Here is a 15923-nt window from a genome sequence, read left to right on the forward strand (position 1 = left end):
GCCGGCACCCGGGGAGCGGAGCGGGGCGCGTCGCCATCTCATGGTGCGAGGTGCGTGCGGGCTCTGGGCTGTCTGTTCGGACTCTGCCTCGCTCCCTCGCGCTGCCTCCCCTTTCCTCCAGCCGCCCCCCCACAGCGCCACTCCTCCTCCCCCCTGACCCTCCTCCTTTTATTTATTTATTTATTTGGGGTGGGGGGTGTGGGGGAGAGTTGTTTATGCGAGGAGGAGGCGGAGGAGGGAGGAAGGGATGAGGCAGGTGAAACCACAGAAAAGCGAAGAAGAGATATTAGGGGGGGGGGGATAAAATTAAAGCAAAAGAGAAGAAAGCTGCTGCCACCGCCTCGGTTGCTGAGAGTGACAGGTTCTCCCGGGCGCCGCCGCCGCACCAGAACCCTGCTGTCGGGGCTGCTGTCACTGGAGGAGGACGTGGAGGTGGAGGAGCTGCTCAGCGGGTAACAGTCCTTTGTGTGAAGTGATGCTGCGGCGGCTGCTGAGGCTGCGAGCAAGCGGCTGGGCGAGAGTGCGAGGGAGAGAGCCCTGGAGGCGGAGTTGCGTGCCTGGAAATCGCAGGGTGGCCAAGGCGGCAGCGGCAGCGCCCCGCTCCTCTCCAGCCTGTTTACCTGTGGTGCGCACTCCCCTGGAGCCGCCTCTCCCCATCCTGGTCTCCGAGCAGGGCCACAGAGTTTGCCCTCCACTGTCTTCTGTTCCCTGCGCGCCTCCTCTCTCTCCGTCGCCCTGGTTGCTGCAATGGGAGGACCGGCTGCAAACAGGCTGCAGTCCGAGTGGGCTGCGGAGATTTTACTGGGAAGTGAGAGGTGACGCTTCAGTAATCGGGGACCTGTTAGTCTGCGCTGGATGCCCAAAGGCAGGTGGGTGGCAGGCTGAGAAGGCAGAGCGCAACACAGGAGATGAGTCCCGTCCTCCTTTCAAAAAGTTTACTGTGAACCGGTTACTTGAGAGTCAGAAAGGAGCAACATGTTCACAGGAGATTAGCAGCAATTAAAATAACTTTGTGATACTCTGCCCGCCCTTCAGACACGCACACGCCGTGTATGCTTCAGGTATGACGCCTCTTTTGCTCTGTTCTTGTGTAATGAATTGCTTCAGTCTGCATCACCGCTATCTTCTACTGAAATTTCTAGTTCACCACGATTTGTTACACGCGATGTACTACCGATTGGGGCAGCTTGAATAAAATAGTTGCTCAATGAGGCCTTTTTGTATAAAGTTTATAGCACTTAATCAACTAATCAAGATCATTTTAAAAAAAATGCAGTAACATGAAAAAAGCTTCTGTGGCCACTGGATAAAGTATCCCAGACAAGAAGGCTTCAAGGTTAAACAGGTTTCACTTAAATTTCTTCCCCAGCCCCTACCCAAGCTTAAGGTGCTGCTTCTAAAGCAAGAACCTCAGGGACTTTCTTTTGAAGCAAGGTCTACTTAAAAGAAATAACACATTTTAAAATTTAAATATTTATATTTTCTTATATGCTCTTTTGGACTCGGGGTGTGTGTGGGGGGATTGTGTGGCAAGAAGCTGCACTGCCTTCCTGAATCCTCCAGTTGCTCTTTGAGAGAAGGATAGGCAATCTCCCATGTGATTAACTGCCTCTGGAAACTGGCCAGAGGCTCAGATATGGATGGCTCCCACTCGAAAGTACACAACAACAGCAGCAATGACCCGGATAAACCTGAGCAAACGTTGTTCATTGTGCAAATAAGTCCACATTACGAATATTAAGATTCAAAACATGTACACTGCATTGATGTTTTGGCATGCTGGGATTCTACACGTTCCTTCTAGCAGTTTTATGAGAACTACATTATATAAATAACTTTTTTTTTTTTAACCTGAGAATAAGGTAGGTGACTAGAAAGAGAATCTCTCATTTTCTCAAAACTTACTTGGAGTGGCCAGGCCTGCTGTGTACAACATGTTTCAACACTTGCCTGTGTCCTGATGGAGTGCTCCTGAAGAATGCCCCGGCACAGCAGCATGACAGGACAGGCATGGCCTCAAGTGGATGTTCCTTGGAACCCTGGTGCCCCTAGCTATTTATCAACAGAGAGTGATTCAGACAGCCAATACTATTGTCCACTTTTCCTTGACCAGACCTCACACATTTCTGTCTCTGAAAGTTTGGGGGATTTAACCCCAGTTTAGAATCTTTTTCCGTCCTCTTCATCTTTTTAAGCCATACTTTATAATATCTGTCAATATAATATAACAATCTCTTGGGATAACTATGCCCAATAGCACACAACAATGTACTGAATAATAAATTATTCCAACTTGCATTGGTCTGAAACAAGAACCACTAATTTAGCCCATAGTTCTACATTAGAAAAGTTCGCTTGGGCTCAGCTGAGAATTCTTCTGGACCTTTTTGTTGTTGGGTACTGTTGATTAGACTGTAACTCACAAAGATCATATACACAACAGATTAAAACCTTGCCACCATCATCATGATCTCCACCCTGCTCAAACTCAGTCTTGCAGTCATATCTCAACCAATCTCCCTGAAGATCTTCCTGACTTTCAGTGACCCTCTACTTTGTCCAACATGGTGCCTTTTCCCAAGGACTTTGGCTGACACTTTACATCATGGCCAAAATGTGTGAGACAAAGTTTCACCATCCTTACCTCTAAGGAGCACCCTGGCATGGGGAGTCCAAATATTACCTAGATAACACACTTTGTTCCACTTTGTCTCTGATCATCTTATCCAGTAGGTTTGTTGTTGTTAGGTGCCATCGAGTTGAGTACGACTCATGGTGACTCTATGAACAATAGATCTGAACCCTGTCCTATCCAGTGCCAGCCTTACAATCTCTGATACACTTTAACCCATTGCTTCAGTCACTGTGTCAATCTACCTGGTTGAAGGTCTTCCTCTTTTTTGCTAATCCTCCACCTTTCCAAGCATGATATCTGTCTCCAAGGAACTGTCTCTCCTAGCAACATGCCCAAAGTATGTGAGACAAAGTTTTATCATCTTTGCCTTCAAGGAGGACTCTGGCTGCACCTTCTTCAAGACATATCTGTTTTTTTATTTTAGCAGTCCTTGGGATCTTCAGTTCTCTAATACCAAAATTCAAAGGCATCAGTTCTTCTGTCATCTTTATTTACTGTACAGCTCACATACATATGTATGTGCACATACAGAGCAAGTGACTGAAAAGACCATGGCCCGAATAAGGCATATCTTAGTCCTCAAACTAACATCATTACTCCTCAATAATTTGGAGAGGCTCCTACCTACAGACTTTGCCAATGCAATACATCTTCTGATCTCCTGATTGCAAGTACCAAATGTATTGATTGTGAATCCTAACAAGATGAAGTTGTTGACAGTTTCAGTCTTTTCTCCATCTAACATGATGTTGCCTGTAAGTACAGTAGTGAGAATTTTTGCTTTCTTTATGTAGAGACGTAATCCATATTGAAGGCTATTTTCTTTGCTCTTTTGCAGCAAACACTTCCAAGTCCTCCTCACTTTCAACAGGCAAAGTTGTGTCATCTGCATAATGAATGTTACTGATGAGTATTCCTCCAATTCTGACACTGAATTCTTCTTCAGAGTCCAGCTTCTTGAATGATTTACCCAGCGCACAGATTAAATTGGTCTGGAGAGAGGATACAACCCTGACACATACTTTTCCTAATTTTAAACAACGCAATATTTCCTTGCTCTGATTGTACAACAGCCTTTTGATCTCAGTATAGGTTTCACATGAGCACAACTAAGTGTTCTGAGACTTCCATTCTTTTCAATGTTAGCCATAATTTCACCAGTAGTAGTTGTGAAGGTGCTGCTAAGTAGACTACAATTCCTGAAGACCCTATGAAAAAGAAAAATCTTGCCCTCTTCTGCAACGTCCAGCACAATCTCTACCATGTTCAAACCCATGATTACAGTCACTGTGTCAACCCTCTCTTTCATTGACCCTGTACTTACCCAAACATGGTGCCTTCTTTTTTTTCAAGGACTAAGGGCTTCTGAAGATTTGTCCAAAGTATGAGAGATGAAGTTTCACTGTCCTTGCCTCTAAGAAGGAGCCTGGTTGCAGTTCCTTAATCATCAACAAGCTCTGTCTTATAGCTGTCAGAAGTCAACTCTTCCATCAATTGTCCCACAAGCAAAATCTTTAACGTAGCCTCCGTCCCCAGGGCTCTTTCACGTTTGCATCACTACAGTCTCTCTACAGTCTGGTTAGAACACTCTTACGCTGACCTCACAACTGTTGATGATGTTGAAGATGCTGATCAGTGGTGAACCATGTGCCTGCAGTTAAGACAACTGGAGGCCACGCCCCCAGGGAAAGTTAAGGCAATGGAGAAAAAAATATTGTAAAGAATGGAGAGGTGATTAACACTAAATTGAAACAGTTGAGAGGAAGAACTGAAAGGAATATATGATTATTATGTATAAGACAATAGTATGGAACAAGAGATGCTTTGCAAAGTGGACTGGGGGAAGGGAAAGGGAGTAGACAGGGAGAAGGAGGAAAATGTGCAACAATGAGTGAATGAAAACCCAACCTTTCGGTATACTTGCATTAAAACAACAATAAAAAAGGTAACACAATACCGTAGCTTGGACCAAGCACACCTCAGTCTTAAAGCTGGCCCCCTCGCACGTTAGCACATTGGAGATGCCGTGACAGCCCTTTGAACATTGTAACATGTCTTTTGATTTCTTGGCTGCTGATTCCAGTGAATTGTGAATCCAAGTAAAAGTAAATCTTTGACAACTTAGTCTTTTCTCCATTTATGATGATGTTTAGCTTAAGTTGACTCAATGCAAATAGCCCTTTTCCAAGTGTCACACAAGGCTCAGAACTCAACTTCTTTGTCTTTATTATCAGAGCAACTCAGATTTCAGGGATAGAGGATTAGACTCTCTCAGTGTGAAGAACTGAGAAAAACCTGATCAAAGGGCAGGTGAATAATTGGAACCAGTTTTGCAAACAGTCTCTACAGGTATTATGCATCTGTAGAGGTATATCTCCCCATGTAACCTCTCTTTTCTTAAATACTAACCACTCATCATGAAGACCCCCCTAACTTGTACTGCTCTATTTGCAATTTATATCCTGCCTCTTCACTTTCCAACCTTTTTTATTTTTCTTTTCTTTTATTGAATAGCAAATGTTTCAGGGTCCTATCTCTCTGGCCAGACTAATTTGTTTTAAGTAATGACTATGCTTTCTAGTTCTGTTTTAAATCATTTAGTGGAGCATTTTTCAATATCCATAAATATTGGCAACTTAGTCATGGTTTGGTGTGGTAATATACCCCCATGTATTACCCTAATACTGTGTCAAGGAAGGATGGAACTCAAGGCAGTAAAAACAATAAAGTTTTAAAGAACTGGTTTGCAGAGTCAGTAAATGCACAAATACTGCTATTAATATATTGTTGTTATGTACTTTCAAGTAAGAACTGACCCAGAACTGTCTCCGACAGATTTTCAGAGACCATAAATCACACAGGAGGAAATTGTTCATCTTTCTCCACAGAACAGCTGGTGGCTCTGAACTGCATGCCTTTCGATTGGCAGCACAACTTTCACCCAATAGGCTATCAGTGCTCCCTCTTAATACATTATAAAGCAGTTTATTACTATCAAACACAAACTTCTCTGAAAAATATTTATTTAAAAAAAAACCTTTTTCCTACTCCATAGTGTGTTATATATTCTACTGCTACACGAAAGGTCAGCAGTTCAAATCCATCAGCTGCCCCATAGGTAAAAGATGGGACAGTCTCCTCTTGTAATGATGTCTACAGCTTCAGAAACTCAAAAGAGGGTTGTCCTGCATCAGAATTAACGAGAGAGTAGCAGATTTTGGTTTTATATCAACTCACTCCTCTCCTAGATTAATGATGTGAAGATATAATTTTCATGGATATTTTCTACCCTCCTTAGAACAATTAAGCTGTAAGACTTGTTTGCATACATATTTCATCTTAGCATCTATATCAGTTTTCATTCATCAAAGCACCGTACACTGGAGAGAGGTTACTTTTCTACCTTCCACCATTATGAATGAGAAGGGTATAACATTTCTAATGTGATTAACTTGTGCTTGAGAAAAGTTTGACTAACAGCTCATTTTCTGTTTAGTGCTATTGAGAAAAAGAACAAATTTAACTTTTCCACAACATTGCTTTATAAAAGAGAGAAAGAAATCAGACTCTTACATTGTTGTTGTTATGTGCCATTGAGTCTCTTGCAACTCATAGTGACTCTATGAACAATAGCCCTGAAGCCTGCTCTATCCTGTGCCAACTTTACTGTTTCTGACACACCTACCTACCCTCATTTCTCCAGTCACTGAATCAATCGATCTCATCGATGATCTTCCTCTCTTTCTCAGTCCCTCCATCCTTCCAAGCATGATGCCCTTCTCCAAAGACTGGTCCCTCCTTGTAAGATGCCCAATGTCAGATGAAGCCTCAGAATCCTTGCCTTCAAGAAGCATCCTGGTCTCACCCTCTCTAAGATAAACCTGTTTGTTCTCCTGGCAGTCCATGGTATATTCAGTACTCTTCTCCAGCACCACAGCTCAAAGGCGTCAATTCTCCTTCTGTCATCCATAGTCATTGTCCAGCTCTCTGAGGCATAGCAAGCAATTAAAAAGACTATTGTCTGTATCAGGCGCACCTTATTCTCCAGACTGATTTTGTTGCTCTTCAGTACTGTGGAGAGGTCCCTGACAGCCAACTTTCCCAATGCAATTCATCTTTTTTATTTCCTGGTACCAAGAATGTTCATTATGGAGCCAAGCAAGCTGAAGCGGTTAACAATCTCAATGTCTTCACCATCTAGCATGATGCTTCCAATCAGTCCAGTAGTGAGAATCTTTGTTTTCTGGATATTGAACTTCAATCCATACTGAAGGCTACAGTCCTTCACATTTTGCAGCAAGTGCTTCAGGTCCTCCTCAGTTTTAACAAACAGTTGTGTCATCTACATAACACAGGTTGTTGGTAAGTCTTCCTCCAATCTTGATGCCATATTTCTCCTGATACAGCTCAGCTTCCCAGATGATCTGTTCTGCATATAGATTGAAAAGGTAAGGAGACAGAATACATCCCTGGCGTACACCCTTCCCAATTTTGAAGCATGTAGTGTCTCCCTGCTCTGTTCTGATCACTGCCTTCTGGTCTTCCAACTACTCATATGCAAGTTCAAGCTGAAATTGAAGAAAATTAAATCCACAGGAACAAAAATTTGACCTTAAGTTTCTCCCACTTGAATTTCAAAACCATCTCCAGAACAGGTTCAAGGCCTTGAACACCAATGAGCAAAGACCAAATGAGCTATGGGAAAATAGCAAGAATATCGTCCATGAAGAATGCTAAAGATCAATACAAAGGCAGAGAAGGAAGAAAAGACCAAGAGAGATGTCAGACAAGACTCTGAATATTGCACTAGAGTGCTGAGAAGCCAAAGCGAAGGGAAGAAATTAAGGAGCTGAACAGAAGACATCAAAGGGCAGCTCAGGAAGACAAAGCAAAATATTATAATGAAATGTGCAAAGAACTGGAGTCAGAAAATCAAAAGGGCCGAGCTTGCTCAGCATATCTTAAGCTGACGGAAATGAAGACAACTTTTATATAAACATTCTAAAATCAGCAATTCTCAGACTTTAGCTTTTGTTAGAAATCAAAGTGCTGGGCCTTTCCCTCAGAATTTCTGATTTCTAGGTCAGAGGTGCTTTGGTGGCATACTGGGTAAGAAGTTGTGCAGCAAACCCAAAGGAAAGGAGTTTGAATCAACTAGCTGGTTTGTGGGAGAAAAATGAGCAGTCTCCTCTGAAGGGTCAGTTATGAGTCAGAGTTACCCCTTAAAGACACACCACAATAACAGGGTGGGGAAGTGCGGAGTATTTTTAATTTCTTGCTTGTCCCTGGGTAATACTGAAGCGCACTGTTAGGGAAATTATACTTTGAGAAACCACTGTCATAAACTTTAAATCTTTTTTTCCCGCAGCAACATAATTCTGTGTGATAAATTTAGGTAAAACTTTCAAATGCCCAATGTCCCCACAGCATGGAGTTCCCTTTTTATATGTTCTCTATCTAAATTTTGAAAAGACTGTAGGCACAACCTCTTCAGTTTTTAGGCCTGATGTTCTTTACTCCTTTAGTCTGAGAAGTTAAGGAGGCATGAATAATCATCTATTGACAGCAGTATGTTTCTGTTGAAAGCTGAGCTTGTCTAAGCAGAGTTAGAACCAAAAGGAAAATGAGGAATCAGAGCAATTGCTTGGGAATATTCTATCCATTCAAATAAGGAACGAACAGGCAGCTAAAATATTCAGATGATCCTGAAATACTGTTTTTATTAGTTCACAAGGTGAAAAAAGGAACTCCACAATTGGTTCCACAGTACTGAGACAATTTGAAAATGTTTTTCCATTGCTGGCACTTTATAGCTGATTAAATGCTTCTAAAGTGGTGGCTATTGAAGGGACAAAAGGAAATCCACAGAGGGACTGGTATTTTATCATCATTGACCAGTAGCATGCAGGAGGGCACACCTCCAGCCATAAATCATGAACCAACTATACTGCTGGCCCTGAGTCCTTGAATTCAGTCTCCAGAGGAAGCCTCTCCACATAGCAACCTGTCTTGGAGCAGACACAAGGTCCTGCCTGAACAATTTAGAAAGAGTGAATTAGTAATAACCTGAACTTCATTGAGGTGCAGGTCAAATAAACTGGTGACTGTGGACCCAAAGAGGCCACCCAGGAGAAGCAGTCAGCCAAAATATCTCTCCTTATGAAAAGGTAAGTAGGAGGTTAGAGACATTTCATGACAAAGCAGCTATAATATGAGTCTTCAAGACCTGTCGCTGCCTAGCTCCTGCTCAAGGAGTCATAGACACTGAGAGCTACCTCCACTACAAGTCTACCCAACCACTGGCTTAACTGTAAAATAAAAAGTTAAACCATTATTATATCCCTGAGTTGCACAAATTGTTTAGTCTCATCGACTAACCTTAAAGTTGATTGTTCAAATCTACCCAGTAGTGATGTGGATCGTAGCATTACTGGGGTGGTCCAGGGCTGTATAAACAACACTAGATAATACATATACAGTCAAAGAACGTGACACTAAAATGACTGTCTATAAAAGTTTTGTGCAGTATTTTAACAGAAATTTATTCATTTTTTATAAAAATTTCTTTGAAGTTAGTTATAACAATGAAAACACTTTTCAAAAGCAAAGCTTGCATGTTATCTATATACCACAAGTCTTTAACTCTATGCTAGCTTACTTTTTAATGTTTTAATGTGCTTCTATCAACACTGTCATTATTAATTAAACAATTATAATGTCACTTTGTATCATATCATTTTCTCTTCACTTGCTGTAAGCCTACATTATTATTTTATTATTGCTCAGTGCTTTGTAATTGCTGATTTTGTCAAACTTTCTGGTTTTTATCTGCAATATTAACATACTTAGTATTTGTGAACCTATATCAATAGCTTATTTAAGAATGAAGTAATCATTAAAAAAGAAAAGAGAGAGTTGCAAAGGTTTGTGTTAGGTTACCAGTGTTATAATTATTAATGTTATGATTCAGTGCGGATAGATTTTCTAGAACAATTTTGTTGCTAATATACACGCAATCTAAGAAATACTACATTTAAACAATTTATAGCTGTTAATGACATACTATTCTATTATTTAAATAAATAATAAAAGTAGTAGTTATTGTTATTTGCCATCAAGTCGCCTGCGACTCTATGTACAGCAGCTCTGAACCCAGCCCTGTTCTGAGCCAATTTCACTAGTTCAAACACGCCAATCCCCGAAGTCCCATTCACTGTATCAATCCATCTCATCTGAGGTCATCCTCTACTGCACTGTCTCTCCATCCTTCTGAGCACGATGTCCTCCTCCAAGAACCACTCTCTCCTGGCCACGTGCCCAAAGTATGTAAGATGGAGCTTCAAAATCCTAACCTCCAAGGAGAGACTTGGTTTCACCCTCTCTAAGACAGACCTATTCATTTTCTTGGCAATCCATGGTATATTAAAGACTCTTCTCCAGCACCACAACATGAAGGCATCTATTCTTCTGTCATCCTTAGTCATTGTCCAGCTCTCTAATGCATAGCAAGTAATTGCAAAGAGCATGGTGTGGATTAGGCACACCTTAGTCTCTAGACTGACATTGTTGTATTTCACCACTCTGGAGAGGTTCCTAACAGCATATTTTTCCAGTGTAATAATTTGTCTTTTGATTTTCTGACTGCTGGTGCCAAGAGTATTTGATTGTGGAATCAAGAAAGATGTAATTGTCAACCACCTCAATCTCTTCTCCATCTATTATGGTGCTTCCAGGTGGCCCAGTGGTGAGAATCTTTGTCTTCTTTTTTTTTTTTATTTTATTGGGAAAAACATGTTGGGGGTACAAGGAGGTGAGTGTTGGGGGCAGAAGGGTGAGGATGGGCAGGGATGAAAATTGCAGGGGGGCAGTTGCAGAGCTGCACAATTTGGTTGGTGCGGGGAGCAGGTGAAGGAAATGAAAAGGATCCAGTGGGGACCAGATGCTACAGGCAAATGGTAAGCATAGTCCAATGGTGATTAAACCAACTGTCTTATTCATTTGGGAACTGGACACAGACTCTCTGGCTTCTTCATGCTGAACAGGGGTGTTGATGTGAAGGGGGAAAGGGAGGACACCTTACTAGCAGTCTTGGGTTAAAGATGCTTGCCTTCTTGTTCTGTTAGAAGATATTTTCCTGACATTTACTCCCTTCTGGACTGCAAAGCGTTTTCCCAGGTGGGTCCCATGGGAGTGGCTGATTAAACCCAGAGGCTCCATCCTCCTTTTCTTCCTTAGTTGGTAGCTGTATTTCCTTTTTGTCACTGGAACTAGGTTCAGGGTCAGGTCTGGAGTAAAACTCAGTGTTAAGGTTACCTATAGGAAAGGGAGCAAACCTAGAGAGAACAAACGTGTGAGTTACAAATAGAAGGGCTTTGGGGGTGTTACTTTAAGGTTTACTGGGGGAGAAGGTGGCGGAAAGTAGCCTAGATAAAGTTCTCTGAATACCCTAGGCATTTTTTTCCTACCCAGGGGTCAGATGGCACAACCTGGGGACTGAGGAGCTCAACCTGAGGGCTGTGACAGCTCGTCCCGAGCCGAGGGCCAAAGATGGCTCTCCCCAAGCAGGAGGCCAAAGATGGCGTGCCCAGAGCAGGGCAACACCCCCCTAGGGGCTGGCTGGCACACTCCCCAACCAATTGCCCCCACCCCAGGCTGGACCCCTCGCCTGACTGAAGACTGTGTGGCCAAGGACAGCATCCCCAATTCCAGGACCACTACTTTTACCACCTCCCCATAAGTGGTCATACTGTAATTTGAAGTAGGTGTCACTGCCTTCCCTCTTTATAAATGGCAAGGGAATGGGAGAGTTGTGAACAGACTCCCCCCAGATCTAAACAGTTTTTGGCAGAAGCAGTTAACAGATCAAAATATGTGGTACAATTAGGATACTGGTCCTCTTGGACATGCTGCCACCATTAAGTGTCTTCAAGTAGACAACTCACAGTGACTTTTATCAATCCATTGTATCAGTGATCTTCTTCTCTGGCCTGTCCAAGGAAACCCAAGCCTGCAGGTGGCTGCATCTCCTGCCACTGCCATCTGGGCTACAAGAATTCTCCCCAGAACAAGTCGACTTTTCGGCAGTGTGGTGGCTCCGCTGTACCAGTCTCGGGGAGGCCTGGTGCCCACCATCCATCCTAGGTGAGGGAATCCCTGGGTTCTGGCAGTGGGAGCCTCACAGAGCTGTGGCAGCAGTGCACTTGGCAGCAGGGGGCTGGGAGCTACAGGACTCACCCATTCATCTTTAGGAATCCTTGAGCCTCAATCCTCGCTGAAGACCAGTCAGTCATCAACTGTGTAACTGTTCAATTATCAATTAACAGAGGTCTGTAGCAGGCCATAGTGGCCCTCCTCCAAGTGGTCCACTGCTCCCGCAGCTCACCATGTTGTCTCCGCCTCCACCGCCATCTTGGATCTCCGAGAATCTTTGTCTTCTTGACGTTGAATATCAATCCATATTGAAGATGTCAGTCCTTGAACTTCTGCAGCAAGTGCTGCATGTCCTCCTCATTTTCAACAAGCAAGATTGTGTCATCTGCATAACAAAGCTTGTTGATGAGTCTTCCTCCAGTCTTGATGCCACATTCCTCCCTATAAAGCCCAGCTTCCTGAATGATCTGTTCCGCACAGAGATTGAAGAGGCATGGAGGCAAGATGCATATCTGACACAATCCTTTCCTGACTTTGAACCATGCATTGTTTCCCTGCTCTGTTCTGAGGACTGCTTCCTGGTCCATGTATAGGTTTTGTAAAAGCACAATCAAGTGTTCTGAGATTCCCATTCTCCTCAAGGTTAACCACAATTTCTTAAGATCCAAACAATCAAATGCCTTGGTATAACAGACATTCCTCTGGTATTCTTTATAATAAATACAATTAATGATCATAATAAACTTTATTAAAGATTCTAAATGAACTCATATGGAGTTACCACAGTCAGAAAACTCAAATTCATTGCCATCAAGTCAGACCAACTCATAACTGACACTCCGTTTGAGATTTTAATTGCACGGGAGGAAACAGTTCTTTCTCCCATGGAGCTCCTGGTGGATTTGAACCACAGAGGTAGCAGTAAAGCTCCCTATTGACAACATCATCAGAGGTAGCACCAGCCTTAATAACGCACCTGGCATGGGAAAAAAAGTCAGCAATATGCTGCTATGATAGCCATTGAAAACCGTGTAGAACATGGTCCTATTCAGAGACACATTAGCTCCGTACAATGGTTTAAATTGTCAGTTGCTAATAATGCAGGTTTGTGTCTGCCCATAGGTATTTCAGAAGAAAGACCTGTCTATCTACTTCTGAAAAATCACCCATTGACAATCCTATGGGACACACTTCTATTTTTAAACACATGAAGTTGCCACAAGTAGGAACTGGTGGTATGACCACTGATTTTTCTGGTTGATATAGCATAAGACTCATAGTTGTTCCTCCCCACGGATTCTGAAGCTTCGTCTGACATATTTTGGGCATGTTGCAAGGAGGGACTGGTCCTTGGAAAGGGACATCATATTTGGCAGAGTGGAGGGGAAGCGAAGGAGAGGAAGACCTTTGGTGAGATGGATCGATTCTGTGACTGGAGCGGTGGGAATAAGTGCGTTTGAGATGGTTAGGTTGGCACAGGATAGAACAGCATTTAGAGCTCTTGTACATAGGGTCGCTATGAGTCGCAAGTGACTCAATGGCACATAACAACAACATAGTATAAGAGGTAAATTGATGAAAGATTCCTTCACTCAAGTAGCTTAAAACCATAAATACTTGATATAGGATGAATTCTTATACATTTCATATGTTTCAACCCAGGTGGGAGGGAGGAAGGATAATGAAATGAAGAGGATTTTTTAACTGTGTGTGTGTGTGTGTGTGTGTGCGTGTAATTCAAGGAATGCTAAAGCTTTGTCACAAGGGCTAAAGATATTGAGAGGTCTCATTTGCATGTACTTTCTTAACCCCACTAAGCAATAGTTTGTTCCCCGCAACCAAAAGAAGAACATTCACTGGATATCTATATAGGAGGAATAAATGTATATTTAAGGAACATAACTCCTCTGGGATAAGTTTCTTATTCTGCCATCTACAAGCCCTGTGAAGTTAAGAAAAGTGATTAATTTTCTGGACTTTTAGGGAGCTCTGGTAGCTTAGTGAGTAGAAAGTTGCACTGCCAAGTCAAAGGCCTGCAAATGGAATCCACCAGTTGTTCTAAAGCAGAAAGATGGATGTCTTACAGCCTCTGAAAAACTGTCAGATATCCACTATGAGTCAGTTCCACTTTGATAAAATTAAGGTGAGTTAGGTGGTTTTATTATTTATTAAGTGAGCAGTACAAATTATTGTCAAATTCAACACATGATGACACTTTTGTGTTAAGTAGAACATATTTTTTGTGGTTAGTTTTTTTTAAAAGTAGATCACCAGAACATTTTTCAAAGGTACCACTGGTGTGTTTGAAATTGCAACATTTTGCTTAGGAGTTGAGTGTGTTAACTGTTCACACCATCCAAGATCTTCAGTAAATGTTTACAGTCCTACCTTATTTTACTTAAAAAGATTAAAATGGCTTGATACATATAAAAACACTTCAGACACTTCAGTATTATATAAAAAGAAAGGTGGAATATTCTCCTGCTCTTTGAAAGCAAACAAAACAAAAAGAATGTCTTTGCATTTTATTGACTGTGCTAAGGCTTTATTGACTGTGTGGATAATAACAGATTATGACTAACATTGATAAGATTGGGAATCTCAGAATATTTAATTGTGTTCATACATAATCTATACCTAGATCAAGAAGCTATTGTCTGAGTCAAGCAAAGGAACACTGCGTGGTTTAAAAATCAGAAAAGGTTTGAGTCAGGGTTGTATCCTTTCACCATACCTATCCAGTCTGCTATTGTTGTTCCTCTTGTGTGCTGTTAAGTCAGATCTGACTCATAGTTCATTCTCTAAAGGATTTTAAGAGGCAGTAAATCACACAGAAGGAGATTTCCCATCTTTATCCTGCAAAGCAGATAGTGAATTGAACTACATGTCTTTAGTATTGCAGTGCAATTTCTTACCACTAGACTACTGTAGTTGTTGTTATGTGCTATTGAGTTGCCTGTGACTCATAGCGACCCTATGAAGCCAGCTCTGTCCTGAGCCAGTCTCAATGTCTCAGACATACTTACTCCCATTTTCCTACTTACTGTATCAATCCATCTCATCCAAGGTCTTTCTCTCCTGTGCTGTCCCTCCACCCTTCTGAACATTATTTCCTTCTCTAAGGACTGGTCTTTCCTGGTTACATGCCTACAGTATGTAAGATGGAGCTTCAAAATCCTTACCTCCAAGGAGAAACTTGGTTTCTCCCTCTCTGAAATAGACCTTTTTGTTTTCTCGTGGTCCATGGTATGTTTAAGATTCTTCTCCACCACCACAACTCAAAGGCATCAATTCTTCTGTCATCTTTAGTCATTGCCCAACTCACTGACGCATAATGAGTAGACCCCTAGAGCTCCCTATGTAATCTGTACATGCAGTGCATCATTTAAGAAGCTGTGCTTTATGAAGAAGAATGTGGGATCAGGATTAGAGAAAGACTCACCAACAGCCTTCATTATATAAATGACACAACGACAATTGCTGAAAGTGAGGAAACATGCTACAGAAGATAAAAGACTACATTCTTCAAAATAGATTGGATCTCAACATCAACAAGACAAAAGTCCTCATGGAGCAATAGGCAACTTCATGACAGATGAATCCACATGGATCCACAATCAATACCAGCAGTCAAGCAATCAGGAGACATATTGCATTGGGCAGAAATCTGTTGTCAAGAATCTCTCCCAATAACTGAGGAGCAATGATGTCAGTTTGAAGGTTAAAGTGCACCTAACTAAGACCATGATCTTTTCAATCTAGCTATGTGCCACCTTAAAGATGGGTGATGACTAAGATGACAGAAGATAAACTGATGCCTTTGAGCTGCAGTGTTAGAAACGTGTATATGGACTGCCAAAAGACCAAACAGATATATCTTGGAGAAGGAGCAGCCAGAATGTTCCTTGGAGGCAAAGGTGACAAAACTTCATCTCTCATATTTTGGTCATGTTACTTGGAGAGGGTATTTCTTAGGAACATCTTGCTTGGAAAAGTGGAGGGTCAGCGAAAGAGAGGAAGACCCTTAATGATATGGATTTACACAATGAATGCAGCAATACACTCAAGTGTGTCAGAGATGATGAGGCTCAGGAAAGGACAGAGTGAAGGTCTGTTGTTCGTAGGGTCACTCTGAGTT

At 42.1% G+C, this 15923-nt stretch overlaps 1 protein-coding gene across 1 annotated transcript in view; it reads right to left on the reverse strand.

Annotated features, from left to right (window-relative positions):
* The window catches only part of LOC102854228 (pro-neuregulin-2, membrane-bound isoform-like), a 3591-nt gene extending 926 nt beyond the window's left edge, over window positions 1-2665 (reverse strand). Inside the window, exons 1-2 of the mRNA XM_006884171.1 lie at window positions 2645-2665; window positions 338-923 (exon numbers count right to left, since the gene is read on the reverse strand). Coding sequence (XP_006884233.1) covers window positions 338-923; window positions 2645-2665 — 607 coding nt within the window. The remainder of the gene's footprint in view (window positions 1-337; window positions 924-2644) is intronic.
* Between the last annotated feature and the right edge of the window lie 13258 nt (window positions 2666-15923).

This window comes from Elephantulus edwardii, unplaced genomic scaffold, assembly GCF_000299155.1.
Source record: "Elephantulus edwardii isolate Elephantulus edwardi_28Jun2011 unplaced genomic scaffold, EleEdw1.0 scaffold00031, whole genome shotgun sequence".
NCBI classification, from domain to species: domain Eukaryota; kingdom Metazoa; phylum Chordata; class Mammalia; order Macroscelidea; family Macroscelididae; genus Elephantulus; species Elephantulus edwardii.